Raw genomic sequence first — 17,160 nt, 5'->3', positions numbered from 1 at the left:
CCCATTACAAACGAGGCATTTGTTGCATCCAGTGGGGACATAATTACTGATTATAATGACTTATACTGTCTTTTTACACGTTGTTGCATTGCATCGCGCGGCGTAAACATAAAACTCTGTCTGCATTTGTGATCAGAGAAATGACAAACAACAAGAGCTACTCTACTGCCCAAAACTCGTGTTTATTTGAATCATCAGTGGCAAATCCTTTAAGTGAAAACGTACTTACAGTCTGTGAGTCAGAACTGCCGGCATTTTAGTCTAACGTTACTCTCCCAGGATCAGTAAACAGTCCTCCATAAAATGTGCTGCACACATCTGGATATTTGGGTTAAACTACTCTGGAACAGTGTTGTAAATACAACTGATTTGTAGTCGTGTCCTCTTTTGGAAGACCAAACAAAGTAGTTTCGCTTTCACAACGAAAAACACAGTGGCCTAGCGTGAGGGGAAGCCCTGGCTTGGCATGCGCTGAGGCCAGGTTAGCGTGAGCCGAAGCCCCGGCTTAGTGTGCGCTGAGGCCGGGCTAGAGTGAGCTGAGACGCGCCCGGCGGATCCGACGAATGAGCGGCAACCACATGTGACGACCCCGGGCTGAACTCCGCTTCATCCACGGTGAAAGTTGATGTATTCCCTCAGCGACCAGCACAGATCAGCTCTAGGCATGACGAAGTGGATATCGTCCTCTTTTGGAAGACCAAACAAAGTAGTTTCGCTTTCACAACGAAAAACACAGAGGCCTAGCGTGAGGGGAAGCCCTGGCTTGGCATGCGCTGAGGCCAGGTTAGCGTGAGCCGGAGCCCCGGCTTAGCGTGCGCTGAGGCCGGGATAGAGTGAGCTGAGGCCGGGTTAGCATGAGCTGAAGCCCCGGCTTAGCGTGCGCTGAGGCCGGGCTAGAGTGAGCTGAGACGCGCCCGGCGGATCCGACGAATGAGCGGCAACCACATGTGACGACCCCGGGCTGAACTCCGCTTCATCCACGGTGAAAGTTGATGTATTCCCTCAGCGACCAGCACAGATCAGCTCTAGGCATGACGAAGTGGATATCGTCCTCTTTTGGAAGACCAAACAAAGTAGTTTCGCTTTCACAACAAAGCACACAGCGTCTTCACGACATGGCTGCAGCATCAACAATACTACAGTGAGAATAAAAGCCACGCCTTCTTTCTTTGCGTGAACATTTAGGCGGCTTTATGCAAATCTTCCCACATAGTGAGGTAGATATGTGGGGGCGTGTTAGAACGAGCCGTTTTAGGGAGGTGTGGCTGACTCTGAACTTTTATAAAGAATATCTCTTTGGATTTGAGACTTTAGTCTTTGCAACTTTACAGATCTTCTTTATGCACCAAGAGCTTGTAACACTCCAAAGAGAAAGGAAAAATTGAAATCGCATCATATGACCCCTTTAAGACGACTTTGATCTGTCAGGCTTTTCTTTTAAAGCACCGTTTATGGGTGAACTTGCCTGGGTCATACTTCACCCATAATGAAAAAAAAGGAGGAATACAGATTTTAGTTTAATTTGATATAATGTATAATACTATATAAATATCATAATAATATCTAAAATAAAAAGTTATTAATGTATCTTCCAAATAAAAGGAAGCTTATTTTTAGTTGCACACAGTAGTGACATTGTTTTAATTAAATATTTAAATTTTAATTAAAATATCTATCTATCTATCCTATTTTGTAAGTATGTATATACCATGGTAGTATTTGTTTTTGCTTATATATATACATATACATACCATTCCCAATATTTTAAATATAAAATATATAATTGAGAATAATGACAATTACATTAAAATGTCTGAGCACATTTTACTATATAAATATCATAATAATATCTAAAATAAAAAGTTATTAATGTATCTTCCAAATAAAAGGAAGCTTATTTTTAGTTGCACACAGTAGTGACATTGTTTTAATTAAATATTTAAATTTTAATTAAAATATCTATCTATCTATCCTATTTTGTAAGTATGTATATACCATGGTAGTATTTGTTTTTGCTTATATATATATATATATATATATATATATATATATATACACATATACATACCATTCCCAATATTTTTAATATAAAATATATAATTGAGAATAATGACAATTACATTAAAATGTCTGAGCACATTGTAATAATGACAATTTGAAGAGAAAATGTGCCTAGTTGTAATGAAAATAATGTCATGTAAAAAGCCTTGATTGAATTAAAATATGCTTAGTGTTCTTCATTAAAAATTTATAGCTGAAATATGACCAGGACATATTCTTGATAGGTCATTTGAAATGTATTCTTATAGGGACGTGAAACTGTTGTAATTTCTGCTGTAAAGACATTAGAGATGGGAGAGTCACACGCAGTCATGTGAGGAGAGAACAGATGTCTATCAGAACATCATGAACTCTTAAAAGCAGCAGAGCTTGTTTATGACAAGCTAAATTTAAACTTAAGGGACATGCACTGTCAGTAACACCCAGTTTGTCCCATACAGTCAAATACATATGCCCAACACATGCACACACCACCCATCCATCCATATTACCTAATATGTTTTTTCTTGGAGCCCACCCTGTCACTCATACAGCCCCACCCAAGGGCCTTAAACCAGCCTTTGATCCTCTCATCTCACTCTGCTTCCCTTCATGCTTCACATCCCACTGCTGTCTATATAAACACAGCCATCAGCTCAATCAGAGCTCTTTTTGAAAGACCCCTCTACAGCATCTTTCTCTGTCTCGCTCTAGGGTTATACAAATGATATGAAAAAAGTGTGGGTCATGTGTTATAAAAGAATAATGAATCTTATAAAATCTAATGATTATTCTATAAGTTATAGTGGTTTGTATACCTCTGTCTCTCTCTTTTGGGCCATCTGATGGACAGCCTCACCAAATCTGGATGATTCGTAACACAAAATTGCTGGTACATCTGGGATTGTGCAGAATTTCTCCCCAAAGTGGTTGTTTGTTAAGGTTCTCATGCCGTTTAGGGTGTGTTTCTTGGTTTTGAGGATTGTATTGCTCTGCACAATGGAGAAGTTGAGTAAAATTCAGTAATCTGTTGCAAAATGTCCCTTGTGTCCCACATGATGTATCCCTCCCGTTGAGCTCACGGCTGAATATCTGTGTTGAGTCAGAGGGCGTCAGTACAGACTGAACCGTGATGTCAGAGTTTACAATGTCCAAAAGGGTGGTGAGTTTCCACTTAATGTTCTGTTCCCTTTTCCTCTCTCTCTCTGTAGCTCCAGCAGTCTTCTACCGAGCAGCCTCCTTTACGAGATGCGGCACAAAAACACCACATTGAGAAGAGGGAAGCGCACAAGGGCGAGCTGTCTCAGCTGACCAATCTGGTGAGATTTCTTTAAAGTGAAGGGGGGAAAAATGTCAAAAAAAGTCAAAATGCACAAAGAAAGTGAGCGAAACATTTGCTCTGTTCAGAGACCTAATGAGCTGCCTACATGGGGACAAATGAAATGAAACCTCATAAGTGAGTGATTTAGAAAACTCTACACAGGCAGCATCTCAAATAACCCAATTAGCACACATTGATTCCAATACAGTTTGAGGTTACCATGTTGCTAAACCCTGCTAAAAACATCTTAAACTAGCATAACTGGTTTACTGGTCAACTAGCTTGGTCAGGCTGGTCTGTTGGCTGGTTGTAGAGTGGTTTTGGACACTTTTCAGATGGTCAGACTGAAAGACCAGCTGGCCGGCCAGTTAACACCAACTCGACCGAGCTGAGAGACCATCTTAAAGCAGCTAAGACCAGCAAACCAGCCTAGGTTGGTTTCAGTGGGTCTTTTCAGCTAAGGGGGAAACTCTAATGTGCAAAACCATACATAGCCCACACAACTATTGGTTAAAATGGAAAAAATTGAGATGGGAGTAAAAAAAATATATATTTAAATACTTTTGCTTTCACTCTTAAGAATGTAAAAGTGTTCCAAGAAAGTTTTGAATTCTGTTTCAAAAACTGGTGATGTAATTAATATGGGAGGAAAAGCTATATTTCATTACTTTTGCACTTTCCTACAAAAGTTTTGCATTCCCCTGAGAAACTTTTGTGAGCAAATACAAAACTGGTAATGGAAATGATATGAAACTATATTTCAAACTTTTGTGAGCAAACAAAGCTTCTTGTGGGAACGCAAAAGTTTCAGAATGAATGCAAAGTTTCTCAGGGGGAATGAAAATGTTGAATTAAATCTGTTTATAATCCAAAATGGTGGTAAAATTTTGACACGCATGCATTCTGGGATTACATTCACCTTGAAGGACACATGATGCTGCCTTTGAATTTGGCCAAAACGGAATAATTATGATTGATACCTTTTGGAACAGGCTTTGCATCCAGAATGCCTTGCCTGCTGATGATGCCTTAAAAACTCTAGGTATAGGTAGGCTGATCACTAGGTTTTGGAACGCATTTACTGAGTACTGGAAGGTCAACATGAGTCATTTGTGTTGCATAAAATGCAAAAGTTGAACAAACACATCTAATTCAGCGTTCTCATGACCTCAGATGGCATAAGACCTTTCGTTCACTAGTGTTGTAACTCAGAAGGTCAAGTCATACAGGGTCAAAGATCTGCTGTGACTGATTGGCTGCCATTCAAGATGTTTTGCTTGGTTGGTTTAGGTGTGTGTGTGTGTGTGTGTGTGTGTTTGTGTGCTTGTGTATGTGCGTGACCATGTGATAGAACATTAATGACCTCATTACTCTCCAAAGTGATGGGTCTGCTGAAATGTCCTTGCTCTACCCTCTAATTTCACGTTCTTCTCTGCGTCATTAACCGCTTCAGCTAGCACTTCTCTCAGACAGCAGCTGATTGTGTCGACCAGCTGTAGGCACGTAGCTCTCATCCTTGCTCTACCTGACCAAATTAATTTTGGCTTTGTCGCCTGTTGTGTTCAATCGCCCACATTTATCATATCTTGCTTGATGACGTGTTCCTAGAGGCCCATTTATTTCTTTGGCCTGTTCCCTTGTGCTTATTTTTATGAGGGAGAACAGGAGTCTTTGCTGACATGACTTGGTGAACAGTGAAGATGTGTTATAGGATGCCAACCTAGGTTTGAATAAGATGATAAATAGCTGGTATACTACAAGATAAAAATTTACTTGAAGCAAACTTGACCAAGCATATATTATATTATATTATATTATATTATATTATATTATATTATATTATATTATATTATATTATATTATATTATATTATATTATATTATATTATATTATATTATATTATATTATATTATATTATATTATATTATATTATATTATATTATATTATATTATATTATATATTATTGGCAAATTGTTTTATTCTTGTTTTAACCATTCAGATGTCATTCAGTAATATTTAATGAATACTTAATGAGCACATAATATTTAATGAGTATTTACATTAAAACATGTATTATAAATAAATCTAATTACAATTTTATATTTAAATTAAACTATTTTGGTGTCCGTTTTGAATTAAATTGATTAGAAAACAAAAACACAAGTTAGTGTCTGCATTAATGTTTCAAATAACTTTTGTGAAAATAACGTGAACATTTTCCATCGTCATTCAACGTAACATTTATGTAAACATTTGAAACAACATACTTATTCTGACAATTTTTAAAATACATAAAAGAATAAGTCATCATAATAAATTGTTATATTTTAAATGATCAAAAACTTCTTGCTGACAAATCGAGTGGTTTGAAGGATAGTGGCAAAGATTGTTAAAGGTTTAAATTATATTTAGTTTTTGGGGGAGTCTTTTAATGTCATCTAATGATTCTGGTTCTAAGTATGCCTGACAAGATTTTTTGATATATATACTGTTACAATGAATGACATTTTAGTGGGTGTCTTCTGTAAACCATGGTAAAAATGTATGAAAGTCATAATTTTTTTGCTTATAAAAAAAAACATATTTTTTCTTAGAAAACTTGAACAAAAACTTTTAGTAGTTGTGTGTGTGTATATATGTATGTGTATGTATATATATATGTATATGTGTGTGTGTGTGTATGTGTATGTGTATATTAGTGGGTGTCTTCTGTAAATCATGGTAAAAATGTATGAAAGTCATAATTTTTTTGCTTATAAAAAAAACATTTTTTTTCTTAGAAAACTTGAACAAAAACTTTTAGTAGTTGTGTGTGTGTATATATGTATGTGTATGTATATATATATGTATATGTGTGTGTGTGTGTATGTGTATATATACATACATACATGCATACATACATACATACATATACACACACACACACACAAATATACGTGTGTGCGCAAACCCCAAACGTAGAAGTGGTCCATGTACCACTATATGGAAATTTGTATGTTCTGTGATCATTATTTCCTCACAATCCTAATGAAAGAATGTCACGTTACAAGGATCCGATGACGAATGTGGTAATGTACAGCTTGTAAAAACCAGTGAGCTAAATGTTATTGCGTCAGATGGTCGGAATTTGGCTTTAGGCAACTGTAGGCAAGATTTTACAGTCCTGTGACTCTACCAGTGAATTCCCACAAATTTAAAGCAGTCGATGCACGAGACGTTAACATTAGGTCTTTTGTCATCGTCATTGGCTCATGATGGGAATGTCTGTCTCATGGTCCCATCTCTCCATCCGGATCTTCACATTCATAATTATTTTTGGGTTTTTAATGAACATTTGTGTCCCACATGACAGGCAGGCATGCTTTTATGGTGATTTTATTTATTTCTGCCTGGAAATTTAATTCACATGGTCTGTGTTTGTTTAAAGAGCACATATTTTATGGCATCATTACATTTCAGTGTTATTTATTTAAATGACTGCTGTTATGAAGGGTTTGTAAGGCGTTATGGCAGGTGCTAACATGCAGTGTGATGAAATACTTCTGTAAATTTAATTGTTGATTCTATAAACTGATCATTATTAACACTCTCTATTTTCTTTTTTTTTCTTTTTTTTGTTGATGTCTTAGTCTTGCTCCAGTGTGGATTGCTGGACTCTAAAGTGTAACGTTGGCCTGCTGGAGAGAGGGACTAGTGCAATACTGCATGTTCGCTCACGGATCTGGGCAGAAACATTCATGGAGGTGAGCGGAAAACCTTGGTGCCAGCAGTCCAAAGCTGTCGTCTCTAGATTATTACTAATACTGCAATAAATGCAAAGCGTGGCTTGTACAAGCTTTCATACAGCCAAAATTCAGACTCCAAAGTTTTTAATGAAAAGCGTGGCTGTGTGTGGTGTGGTCACTACTAAGTGAGCTAACAGAGTTTGTAAATGTATGTTAAAGAGAGTCAGATGATCTCTCCAAACAGGAGCTCTTTTGAGAGACGCCTTACATGCTCTCTGCAGTTCTAGCCAATATAAAGCTTATAAGTGAGTGCATTGAAAATACATTAGGAGAAACTCTGAGAGCTCAGCGGATTGGAATGTCAGAGGGGTTGAAACACTAGGATTCAGTGAAACCATACTGCCCCCATCTGGATGCATGTGAGATTGTTACATAGAAAGCCTATTCAGTTCAGAACCACCAGTCACATTCTAATGCACAGCCAGTTTTACATGTTATTTATTTAACTTTTTACTATAGCACTTAGACATTTATTTGACCTTCTTTCTGTTATTGATGTTCTTTATTTGCAGAATCCTTATAAAAACTTTATTCTGGAGTGCCTTGCTAGTTACAAAGTGGAAAAGATGCCATATGCCATTTTGCCAAAAGTGACTCCTAGTGGTGCTAAAAAGGTAAACTTCATACCCAACTCATCTAATCGAATTCATGTTCGCCACTTGACATAATCTAGTTAGTTTGTATTAGTTAATTCATCCACCGATCTTCATCTTCTGTCTGTTACCTGTAGATGGTCACTCCTGTGGTCTGGAATAAGCCAGACAGTACGCATGCTGTTCCTCTGTGGATCATCATTCTGGCTATTCTGGCCGGTCTTCTGCTGCTCGCACTGCTGATCTACGTCCTCTACAAGGTCAGTGTCTGCCATTTTTGATTTCTAGTCAGGCTTGATGATCTAGTTGGACTAGCTAATCATGAACAAATGATTTTCCTTTGTAACTTTCAGACAAGCTTGCAACTATCAGTAAAGTAACTAGTAGCTCATCATAACTAAATCTTATCCTGGAAGTAGCTTGTTACTAATTGTAAATGAAGGCCATGTCCACACGTACACGGGCATTTTTATAAACAGTTTTTTCTTCCATTTAAAAAAAAAAAATCTCCGTCCACATGAAAATGCAAATGCATGCTATGAAGCACTGTCAAGAGCATGCCAAGCCAACAGGTGGCGATATAATCTCAACCGTAAAGCCATGTTGGCCAATCAGAAGCCTGAAAAAGTCTCCAGTAGGCGGAGATAACAGTGCAGGCGCCAACGTCACAAGCCCAAAACTCCGGTTTCGCTGTCTACACGACAACACTGCAACCGGAGTTTTTGTAAATCTTCACCCTGGCAGGCGTTTTCAAAAATGTTCGGTTTCAGTGAACTGGTGTTGCGTTTGCGTGTGGACGAACGGCCTAACCGCATAGAAAAAGCTGCGGTTTTAAAAATAACCGTGTTCGTGTGGACAGGGCCTAATTCTTATCCATTATTGCCGGACTGGTTGACCTGTTGTGACAATCATTAACAAATTGAATTAATAAATCAGAATCTTTGAAAGTTAGTAACTACTTGTAAACTAAATGTTATGCTAATCACATGCTGATCATAAATATAATAAATCATATTCTTCTTCAGACCATATTGTAAATAATAAACAAATTCTTCTTCATAGTTGAGTTAACTAATCATGAATAATTCTTTCATAATGGGGCTAACTTTTAGCTAATCATTAACTAAATCATATCCCTTATCGCTAGACTAGCTTGTTACTGATTGTAAACTAATTCTTATCTATTGTAGTCAGACTAGCTATCTTCAAGTTTCAATTTATTTATATAGCATATACAAAACAGCCACATGGCTGACCACAGTGCTGTACAGAGATTCAAAAATAGTAAAAAAAAAAATAAAAATCAGCACAACTAAACAATTTAAAACAGGGTCTCCGCCCTAATAATAATAAAACAGTAAATATAATAATAACACAAGAGAAACAAAGTCAGGTTGTAACTAATCGTAAACTAATACTTATCCTTCGTAAACAATACTTTGTAGTCGAGCAAGCTAGTAACTATTTGTAATCTAAATCTTATCCTTTACATTTGGCAAAAACTTGTAACTACTACTTATGCTTCTTTGTTTAGCTAGGTTGTAAATGAATTCTTATTTATCACCATAGGAATATCTTGTAACCAAGCGTAAATTGATCTCCTTCTCTTCTTGCTTCCTGTAGCTCGGCTTCTTCAAGAAACAGTGCAGGCGCCAACGTCACAAGCCCAAAACTCCGGTTTCGCTGTCTACACGACAACACTGCAACCGGAGTTTTTGTAAATCTTCACCCTGGCAGGCGTTTTCAAAAATGTTCGGTTTCAGTGAACTGGTGTTGCGTTTGCGTGTGGACGAACGGCCTAACCGCATAGAAAAAGCTGCGGTTTTAAAAATAACCGTGTTCGTGTGGACAGGGCCTAATTCTTATCCATTATTGCCGGACTGGTTGACCTGTTGTGACAATCATTAACAAATTGAATTAATAAATCAGAATCTTTGAAAGTTAGTAACTACTTGTAAACTAAATGTTATGCTAATCACATGCTGATCATAAATATAATAAATCATATTCTTCTTCAGACCATATTGTAAATAATAAACAAATTCTTCTTCATAGTTGAGTTAACTAATCATGAATAATTCTTTCATAATGGGGCTAACTTTTAGCTAATCATTAACTAAATCATATCCCTTATCGCTAGACTAGCTTGTTACTGATTGTAAACTAATTCTTATCTATTGTAGTCAGACTAGCTATCTTCAAGTTTCAATTTATTTATATAGCATATACAAAACAGCCACATGGCTGACCACAGTGCTGTACAGAGATTCAAAAATAGTAAAAAAATATATAAAATCAGCACAACTAAACAATTTAAAACAGGGTCTCCGCCCTAATAATAATAAAACAGTAAATATAATAATAACACAAGAGAAACAAAGTCAGGTTGTAACTAATCGTAAACTAATACTTATCCTTCGTAAACAATACTTTGTAGTCGAGCAAGCTAGTAACTATTTGTAATCTAAATCTTATCCTTTACATTTGGCAAAAACTTGTAACTACTACTTATGCTTCTTTGTTTAGCTAGGTTGTAAATGAATTCTTATTTATCACCATAGGAATATCTTGTAACCAAGCGTAAATTGATCTCCTTCTCTTCTTGCTTCCTGTAGCTCGGCTTCTTCAAGAGAACTCCGTATGGCACGGCCATGGAAAAAGCCCAGCTCAAACCTCAGGCTGCGTCCGAGGCCTAAACTACACAACAGCATTCAGAAAACACGTCCCGAAGAATGTTCTTAACCAGAGGCCATCCAAAGAGAGGTTACTTGCTGTTTAAAAAAACAAAGACTAGACTGCAGTAAAGGAATATGGAGGAAAGATCACTGGATCTTCACTGTACTGCACTAGATCACGAGACCCTGAGGACTTAAAGCCAAATGAATGTTGACATTGTTTCTTTTATGTTATCATTTTTCCTTGATGTGGGTTTAACCACCACCTATAGCCTACCACTCACAAACAGATCTTAACCAAAGCTCAGGATCACTTGTCTTGCCTGGCAATCTGCTAAAGGAAAAAATGGCAGCAAATCTACGGATTTTGCCCAAGACCGACACAATCTGCACTAATATTAAGAGTAACATTTATGATGTTTGAATTTTTAACAGTTTCTTTGTTTTTTTCTTCTTAGTCCGCAGCTGCTCATGTGTTTCAGATGGTTAAACGGCATCTGCAGTATAGCATTTTACATTTTTAGCGTGTAGGTTTACACCAAAAAAATCTTCTATGCAGTATTTCACAACCAACCAAAGATACTGATACAGGTTTTGCTCATTTATTGTGCTTTGAGAGTGAAAATGAGGTAGTCTGATACCTCACCGTGGACCCTCATCTCCAGTTTCCTGCTGTCTTTTTTCTTTTTATGAAGATGTTTTAAATGTTTTTTTTGTTTTGTGCTTTCTAATAGAATGGGTTTTCACTTCAAATGAGATGTTTTCAGCTCAGTCTCCTTTGTGTCTTTCGAAGAAAGCAAGCCAGGTTGGTTTCACTCTCAGGTGATGCCGCGGAAAAATTTCTGCCGAAAACATTGTCAGGATCCTTCGCGGAAGGCGATCGTTCTTCCCTACTGAATGTCAGCCATTTCTGTCCTGTTATCGTAGTAGTAACAAGCGACAACGTTGCTTTAAAAGTCATCTGGGACTCAACTGGATCCGCGCCGAGTCTGTGAAACCTCGCCGATGCCTTGAAGCAGAGCTGTGCTTTGCCGTTACGCTAACAGACTCTTGGGTCAAAGAGCGGAAGGGTCGTCCCTCCAAATTTCTGTGGGTGAACCGAGAACCACTGTGGGCTTGGAAGGAGATTTCCGTAAAGTCCGTTTGTCGGTGCAAAATGAACTGACTCTCAGACTGAAAGCAAACCTCTTCCAAGGCAGCATGGTTCATCCATCCACTGAATGTTGAAATACACCTGTATACTTTTTTTGTTGTCTTTTTCGTATGTGTGTCTTTGTGATGATCTGCTTGTGTGTGTTTGGATGTGAAGATATGAGTTTTTTTTTTTTGGTTTTATGGCATGCCACAGTCTGTAGAAATGCCTCCGTACATCATGGTGCTGAAGTGGCCGAATCAGACAGGAAGTAACTGCAATCACCCATCGTGAAACTCCTGTTTCAGCGAGCCACCTAGAAAGGTAAAGCAGCTGGAACTGTGGGATGTGTAGGAAATCTGTATGGAAGTGCAATATTATTGTTGTTTTTTCCCCCCAACTTTTGTCATGTGCATATTAATACTTTATTTTAGTGAAGTTCTCAGAAATAAGGATTATTTGAAGACAACACCCAGTTTGAGGGTTGAAAATTAGCCCAGATGTTTAGATAATTTAAAAAGCAGCATAATGCTGTAGTCTAAAAAATACAGAAACATGACTTAATTGCCAAAAAGGTCCAATAATCTTTTGTCAAATCGAAACATCATGTCATTTAAGACATGTTTTGTCTGTCATATCGTACGTATGTGCAGGGTTTACTAATTAAATGTGGTTGTTTGAATTGGTACAAAATCAAATAACTTGTACATAGACTCAACGTGAATCCTTAGTAATGTTTTGAATCCCTTTTGTACAAATTATTTATTCCTCCAAGTTAGATTTTAGTTTTGAGATTTTTGTATTTTAAGAGGGAGGAAACACTGGGTATGTCTTCATTTTTTTTTTTTTAAACTGCCCCAAATCCCCATTTATGATTTTGTTTTAAGTTGTAAATATGTTTGGTGAGGAGATTATTTTAATTTTCAGCTGATACTGATTTGACATATTTCATCGCCCCATATTGGGGAGAATCAGAGGGATGTTCAAATGTACACTTTGCTTTTTAAAATAAATTTTTTTTTTTTACAACTTATGGTTGAATTGTTTGTTTTTTTTGGGAGAATTTTTTGGAGAAAAAATTGGAATAAGAGATACTAAGTGAATAAATAATTTGAAACCAAAAAAGAAATAGCACCACAAATGTTCAATAATTTATTTATATAAAAATAAACACTTCATTAAGAAAAAAAAATGCATAAGGTATATACTTTTATATAAAAATCCTACAAAACTGTGCTCTTTTCATAGTATTTAACTGGTTTAGCTTAGTGGTATTTGGCTTTTATATACAGCAGCTAGTAACAATATGTTGTTCTCCAGTGCTTGCTCACAATGAAATTCAAAAGTTAATTTTCAAAACAGGCCAGAATACTGTTTAATAAAGAATAAGTGCTGACAGACCATAGATTTATAAAAAATCACTGCATTTGTGCATTGAGTTTCAATAAATTAATGGTCCAGAGTCAACTGTCAGTCAAAATGTCTATATAATGTTTATTTACGGACACGCTGTTCCGGTTTTTGTTCCTAAAACAACTTCTTTACACCACATCATGCTTCTAAAAACAGCCCAAGCCAATGTTGCTTGTTCAGACAGAATGTGGCGAAGAGGTACAGAGCTGTCATCAAAATCAACATTGTCATGGTATACATTTTTAACAGTTAATGTCAGCAGCACTGAAGTGAAATTCTTTGCTCGTGGTGTAGTGTGTCAGATACAGCACATATTAGTCAGCAGACAGATCAGAACACTTCTGATAAGGCATCAAAAGGAAACTGTCCCTTGTCAGCATTTTCCCAGCCAGTGCTTGGCTTTGCATAGTCCACGCAGCACTGATTAAAGGAAATTTGTGAGAATTTACACCAATTAACCACACATAGGGTGATCATGGATTCCATCAATCACTTTTGTTCTCCAATATGGAGCAGGATGGGCTGAAGAAAGGCAGTCTTGCGGCGGCTCAGCGCTCTATGGCTCTGGAGAGCTGAGTTAATTTCTTCTGATTGTCGATCACTTTGAGGTTCTGGATGTACTGTCTTATGTTGGCTGCACTGCGCAGGGTCAGGGACTGGTCTGAATCTGCAAGACATGAGTGAAACATCAATGCTGAATTGCAACGACACACTCATGCTTATTTATTCCATGTTTTCGCATTATATATCATATTGAGGACAAAGAAAGAATAACATACATGTTGATAATCGAATAGCTTGGGCATCCAAGAACATTCTTTCTGTCAAGCCTTTCTGTGGAGATGAAGGCACTGCAAAAGCACAAAAAGACAGAATATCTCTTAATTGCTGAATTCAATTAGTCTGAACTCAACGAAGGACAAGAAAATGAAATTCTACAGTGTTAAAGCAACACTATGTAACTTTTGGCGCTCTAGCGGTTAATAAACAGAACTGCGCAGTATGTGTTACTCCGCAGCGGTGACGACCCGACCAGACTACAATAGTCCAAATATAAGTACTTATTATAAGTGTATCGTAGTGATTTGGAATAAGACACAAATGCGGTTTGGAAGATGCTCACTAACACAGATTTAGACAGATTTGTGAACAATATTTGAGAGAAATAGGCCTTTTGTGTACATAGAAAAAGTCTTAGATCTTTGAGTTCAGCTCATGAAAAATGGGGGCAAAAACCAAAAGTGTTGCGTTTATAATTTTGTTCAGTGTACATTTAGCAAATTTTGAAAATTCTCAGAAAAAGTTACATAGTGCTGCTTTAACACTTTGGTTTCCTGTGAACCACACCACTAAGGGGAGCCATACCGTAAGGTTGACTTCGACACTGTCGAACTGTCTTCACTGTTCTGGCAATCATGCGCTGAAAATAAGGGAAAAAGCACATATTAAATGTGTTGTCTAAGGTGTAGAGTTTAAATGTAATGCAACATTTAAAATCAAAGCAATACTCGCACCATTTTCTCAAAGTTGACCAGTTTATCTGTGTAGTTCTTGTTTCCCTCATGGATAAATGTCATATCTACACAGACAAATGAGTAAGTGATAGATTAAGTTGATTAAACTTATATCCACCAAATCATGACATAAATAGTAAATAATGTCAACTGGATTCAGTAGTAAACTGTACCTTTAAGCAGTAGAGGCATGAAGGGAATGTATGGAGGGCTGAGTTTGGCTACAGCCAGTCTGTAGGCCCTGTGGTTACGGGATGGATCCTACAACAAAGAGATGATTACTTCTCATATAGTACCTAGACATAACAAATTCCTGTAAAGAGCGAGCAGATATATTTGCTCTTACCATCAGTCTTTCATACGCACAGTAGATCCTCTTGGTTTTGTTTGGAAGTCTCTGTCAAGTCAAGTCAAATTTACAAGTCGTGTGGATTATCGTGATGTTTCTATCAGCTTTTTGGACTCTCATTCTGACGGCACCCATTTACTACAGAGGACCCATTGGTGAGCAAGTGAAATAATGCTAAATTTCATAAAATCTGTTCTGATGAAGAAGCAAACTCATCTACATTGTGATGGCCTTAGGGTGAATGATTTTAAAGCTAATTTAAATTTTTGGGTGAACTATTCCTTTAATGTTTATAATATCTTCATGCCTTATAGTCACATTTAGCAGATTAGTGCTGGCCGTTAATATAGTTTACATTTTGCGATGATACAAGCAATCAAGCAGATGAGATTTGCTATATATGGATAAAGTTGGACATACTTACATATGCAGCTTTATATAAAGAGCTGGCCGATTATATTTGTTATATTTTGCGACAAAGTTAATGTAAGGTCATTTGATGTGTTAGAGGTCTTGAAAGAAGTTTGATTCTGGTATTTTACACAGAAATGAAACCGCAAAAGCTTATTTAGACTAGACAGAGTATATAGTTGTCCTTACCTCCCATGTTTTATTGAGCCTCTGCACAGCACTGTTACTGAGCCCGAACATCACTGCGAAAAACGAGTTCAGGTTCTTCTGCTCTTTAAAACTGAAATACATCAAATCAGATGCCCATGAGCTCGTACTCCCTAAAGCAAACAAGTCAAATCTATTCATTTCATTCATTTAGAAAACTATTGGTGGTATTTTTGATATGACAGATAGTACATTAGACAATATCTGTAAATAAGACAGCATGCCAGTGGTACATTTTCTCTCCCCCTAGTGATCAAAAATTGTCATAATTTTACATGATTTAACCAGTTTTTTTACATTCAAATAATTTCTTCAGACTTTACAATGCAGGTTGGGTCATTTTCTATGTTAACACAACAAATTATTGTTAAAAAATGATTACATCCTGCTGCAATAATGAACAAAAAAAATCCAGCCACATAATTTATGCTGTTAAAAAAAAGATTATTGGAGTATGTTTTACATGAAAACATTTTCTACTTCAAAAGTAATTTTTTTTCAGTATAATCTAACTTTTTTCAGCATATATTTGTAACATTTATTGGGATATTTTGTACACATTCTACTGTGTAAGTGTCTACATAGCTGTAAAGCTGCAAAACAAAGTTTGTTTAAAAATGATGTGATTATTAGTCTTAGTGGGTCGGGTGGTTACGGTGAGTCATGTTGATGTTGTAAAGGTGGAGTTAAACGAAAGTGTGACGTAAAGGAAGACTAGTGTAAAAGCATTAGTGATTAAACCACTGACAGATGTGGAATCTCCTCCACTATAAAGTACTGTATGTATGTTGTATCGTATGGCAGCTAACAGCTAAGTCTTGTGCATTGATTTTGTACTCACACAACAGCCATCTTGATGAACTTCTTGAGCAGAATGGCTCTCTTGACCAGGTCCTCACAGAGACACAGCTCCGTCACCACCCAGTACTGAATCTCGTTGAAGCGACGCACAAACCGCTCCAGGTTAGCCGTCGTGGCTCCAAGGAACTTTTCCCGTCCCAAAACATAGTAGACCAGCTCCACCTGTAGAACAGCAAGCTATCTTTAACCATGTCCATATAGAATAAAAAAAAAAATTTTTTTGTTGATAAACATTCCATATGTATATGTGGCAAGCTGAGATATTGCTTGGTAACAAATGTTTATTCAGATTATTATTAATAAAAATATTTATTTTTCATTTAATTGACTTTTTATAAAAAAAAAAAAGCAAACATCTTTGCTGTTACAGTGATTTTACTCCTCTTTGTGTTGTGCTTAATTTTATATTATATAAAAAAATAATGTAGGCCTATTTTATATATATATATATATAACTAATTTTTATTTAACTAATTTGTAACTTCATTAATACCTTTATTCAGCAGGAACACACTAAACTAATAAAAACTGACATTAAAAATGTTTAGATTGTTACAAAAGAAATTATATTTAAAATAAATGCTGTTCTTTTGAACTTTCCATTGATCAAAGAATCCTGTATCACAGTTTGCACAAAAATATTACACAGCACAACTGTTTTCAGTATTGCCAATAATAAGAAATGATTCTTGAGCAGCAAATCAGCAGATTATAATGATTTCTGAAGGATCTTGTGATGCTAAAGACTGACGCAATAATTCTGAAAATTCAGCTTTGCCATCACAGGAATAAATAACATTGTAAAATATATTAAAATAGACAACAGTTATTTGAAAATGTAATAAAATTTGACAATAT

The 17,160-nt window shown here is 36.4% G+C and overlaps 2 protein-coding genes across 4 annotated transcripts in view; one reads left to right on the top strand and one right to left on the bottom strand.

Moving 5' to 3' along the window:
* The window catches only part of LOC107599342 (integrin alpha-5-like), a 65,162-nt gene extending 54,638 nt beyond the window's left edge, over positions 1-10,524 (top strand). Inside the window, exons 35-39 of the mRNA XM_016290908.1 lie at positions 3,252-3,359; positions 6,992-7,105; positions 7,660-7,761; positions 7,878-8,000; positions 10,356-10,524. Coding sequence (XP_016146394.1) covers positions 3,252-3,359; positions 6,992-7,105; positions 7,660-7,761; positions 7,878-8,000; positions 10,356-10,436 — 528 coding nt within the window. The 3' untranslated portion in view covers positions 10,437-10,524. The remainder of the gene's footprint in view (positions 1-3,251; positions 3,360-6,991; positions 7,106-7,659; positions 7,762-7,877; positions 8,001-10,355) is intronic.
* A 2,079-nt stretch (positions 10,525-12,603) lies between these two features.
* Positions 12,604-17,160, bottom strand: part of rapgef3 (Rap guanine nucleotide exchange factor (GEF) 3) — a 37,051-nt gene continuing 32,494 nt past the window's right edge. For 2 of the 3 annotated variants that reach the window (XM_016289878.1, XM_016289870.1), the window contains exons 20-27: positions 16,283-16,464; positions 15,424-15,514; positions 14,821-14,871; positions 14,648-14,735; positions 14,475-14,539; positions 14,326-14,380; positions 13,740-13,811; positions 12,605-13,627 (exon numbers count right to left, since the gene is read on the bottom strand). In XM_016289878.1, coding sequence (XP_016145364.1) covers positions 13,509-13,627; positions 13,740-13,811; positions 14,326-14,380; positions 14,475-14,539; positions 14,648-14,735; positions 14,821-14,871; positions 15,424-15,514; positions 16,283-16,464 — 723 coding nt within the window. In that variant the 3' untranslated portion in view covers positions 12,605-13,508. Of the gene's footprint in view, positions 13,628-13,739; positions 13,812-14,325; positions 14,381-14,474; positions 14,540-14,647; positions 14,736-14,820; positions 14,872-15,423; positions 15,515-16,282; positions 16,465-17,160 lie in introns of all 3 variants that reach the window. The other variant, XM_016289861.1, reaches the window with a different exon arrangement.

This window comes from Sinocyclocheilus grahami, unplaced genomic scaffold (genome assembly GCF_001515645.1).
Source record: "Sinocyclocheilus grahami isolate Dianchi unplaced genomic scaffold, SAMN03320097.WGS_v1.1 scaffold13.1, whole genome shotgun sequence".
NCBI classification, from domain to species: domain Eukaryota; kingdom Metazoa; phylum Chordata; class Actinopteri; order Cypriniformes; family Cyprinidae; genus Sinocyclocheilus; species Sinocyclocheilus grahami.
The sequence above is the reverse complement of the archived record's forward strand: the minus strand, read 5'-3'. Positions and strand labels throughout refer to the sequence as shown.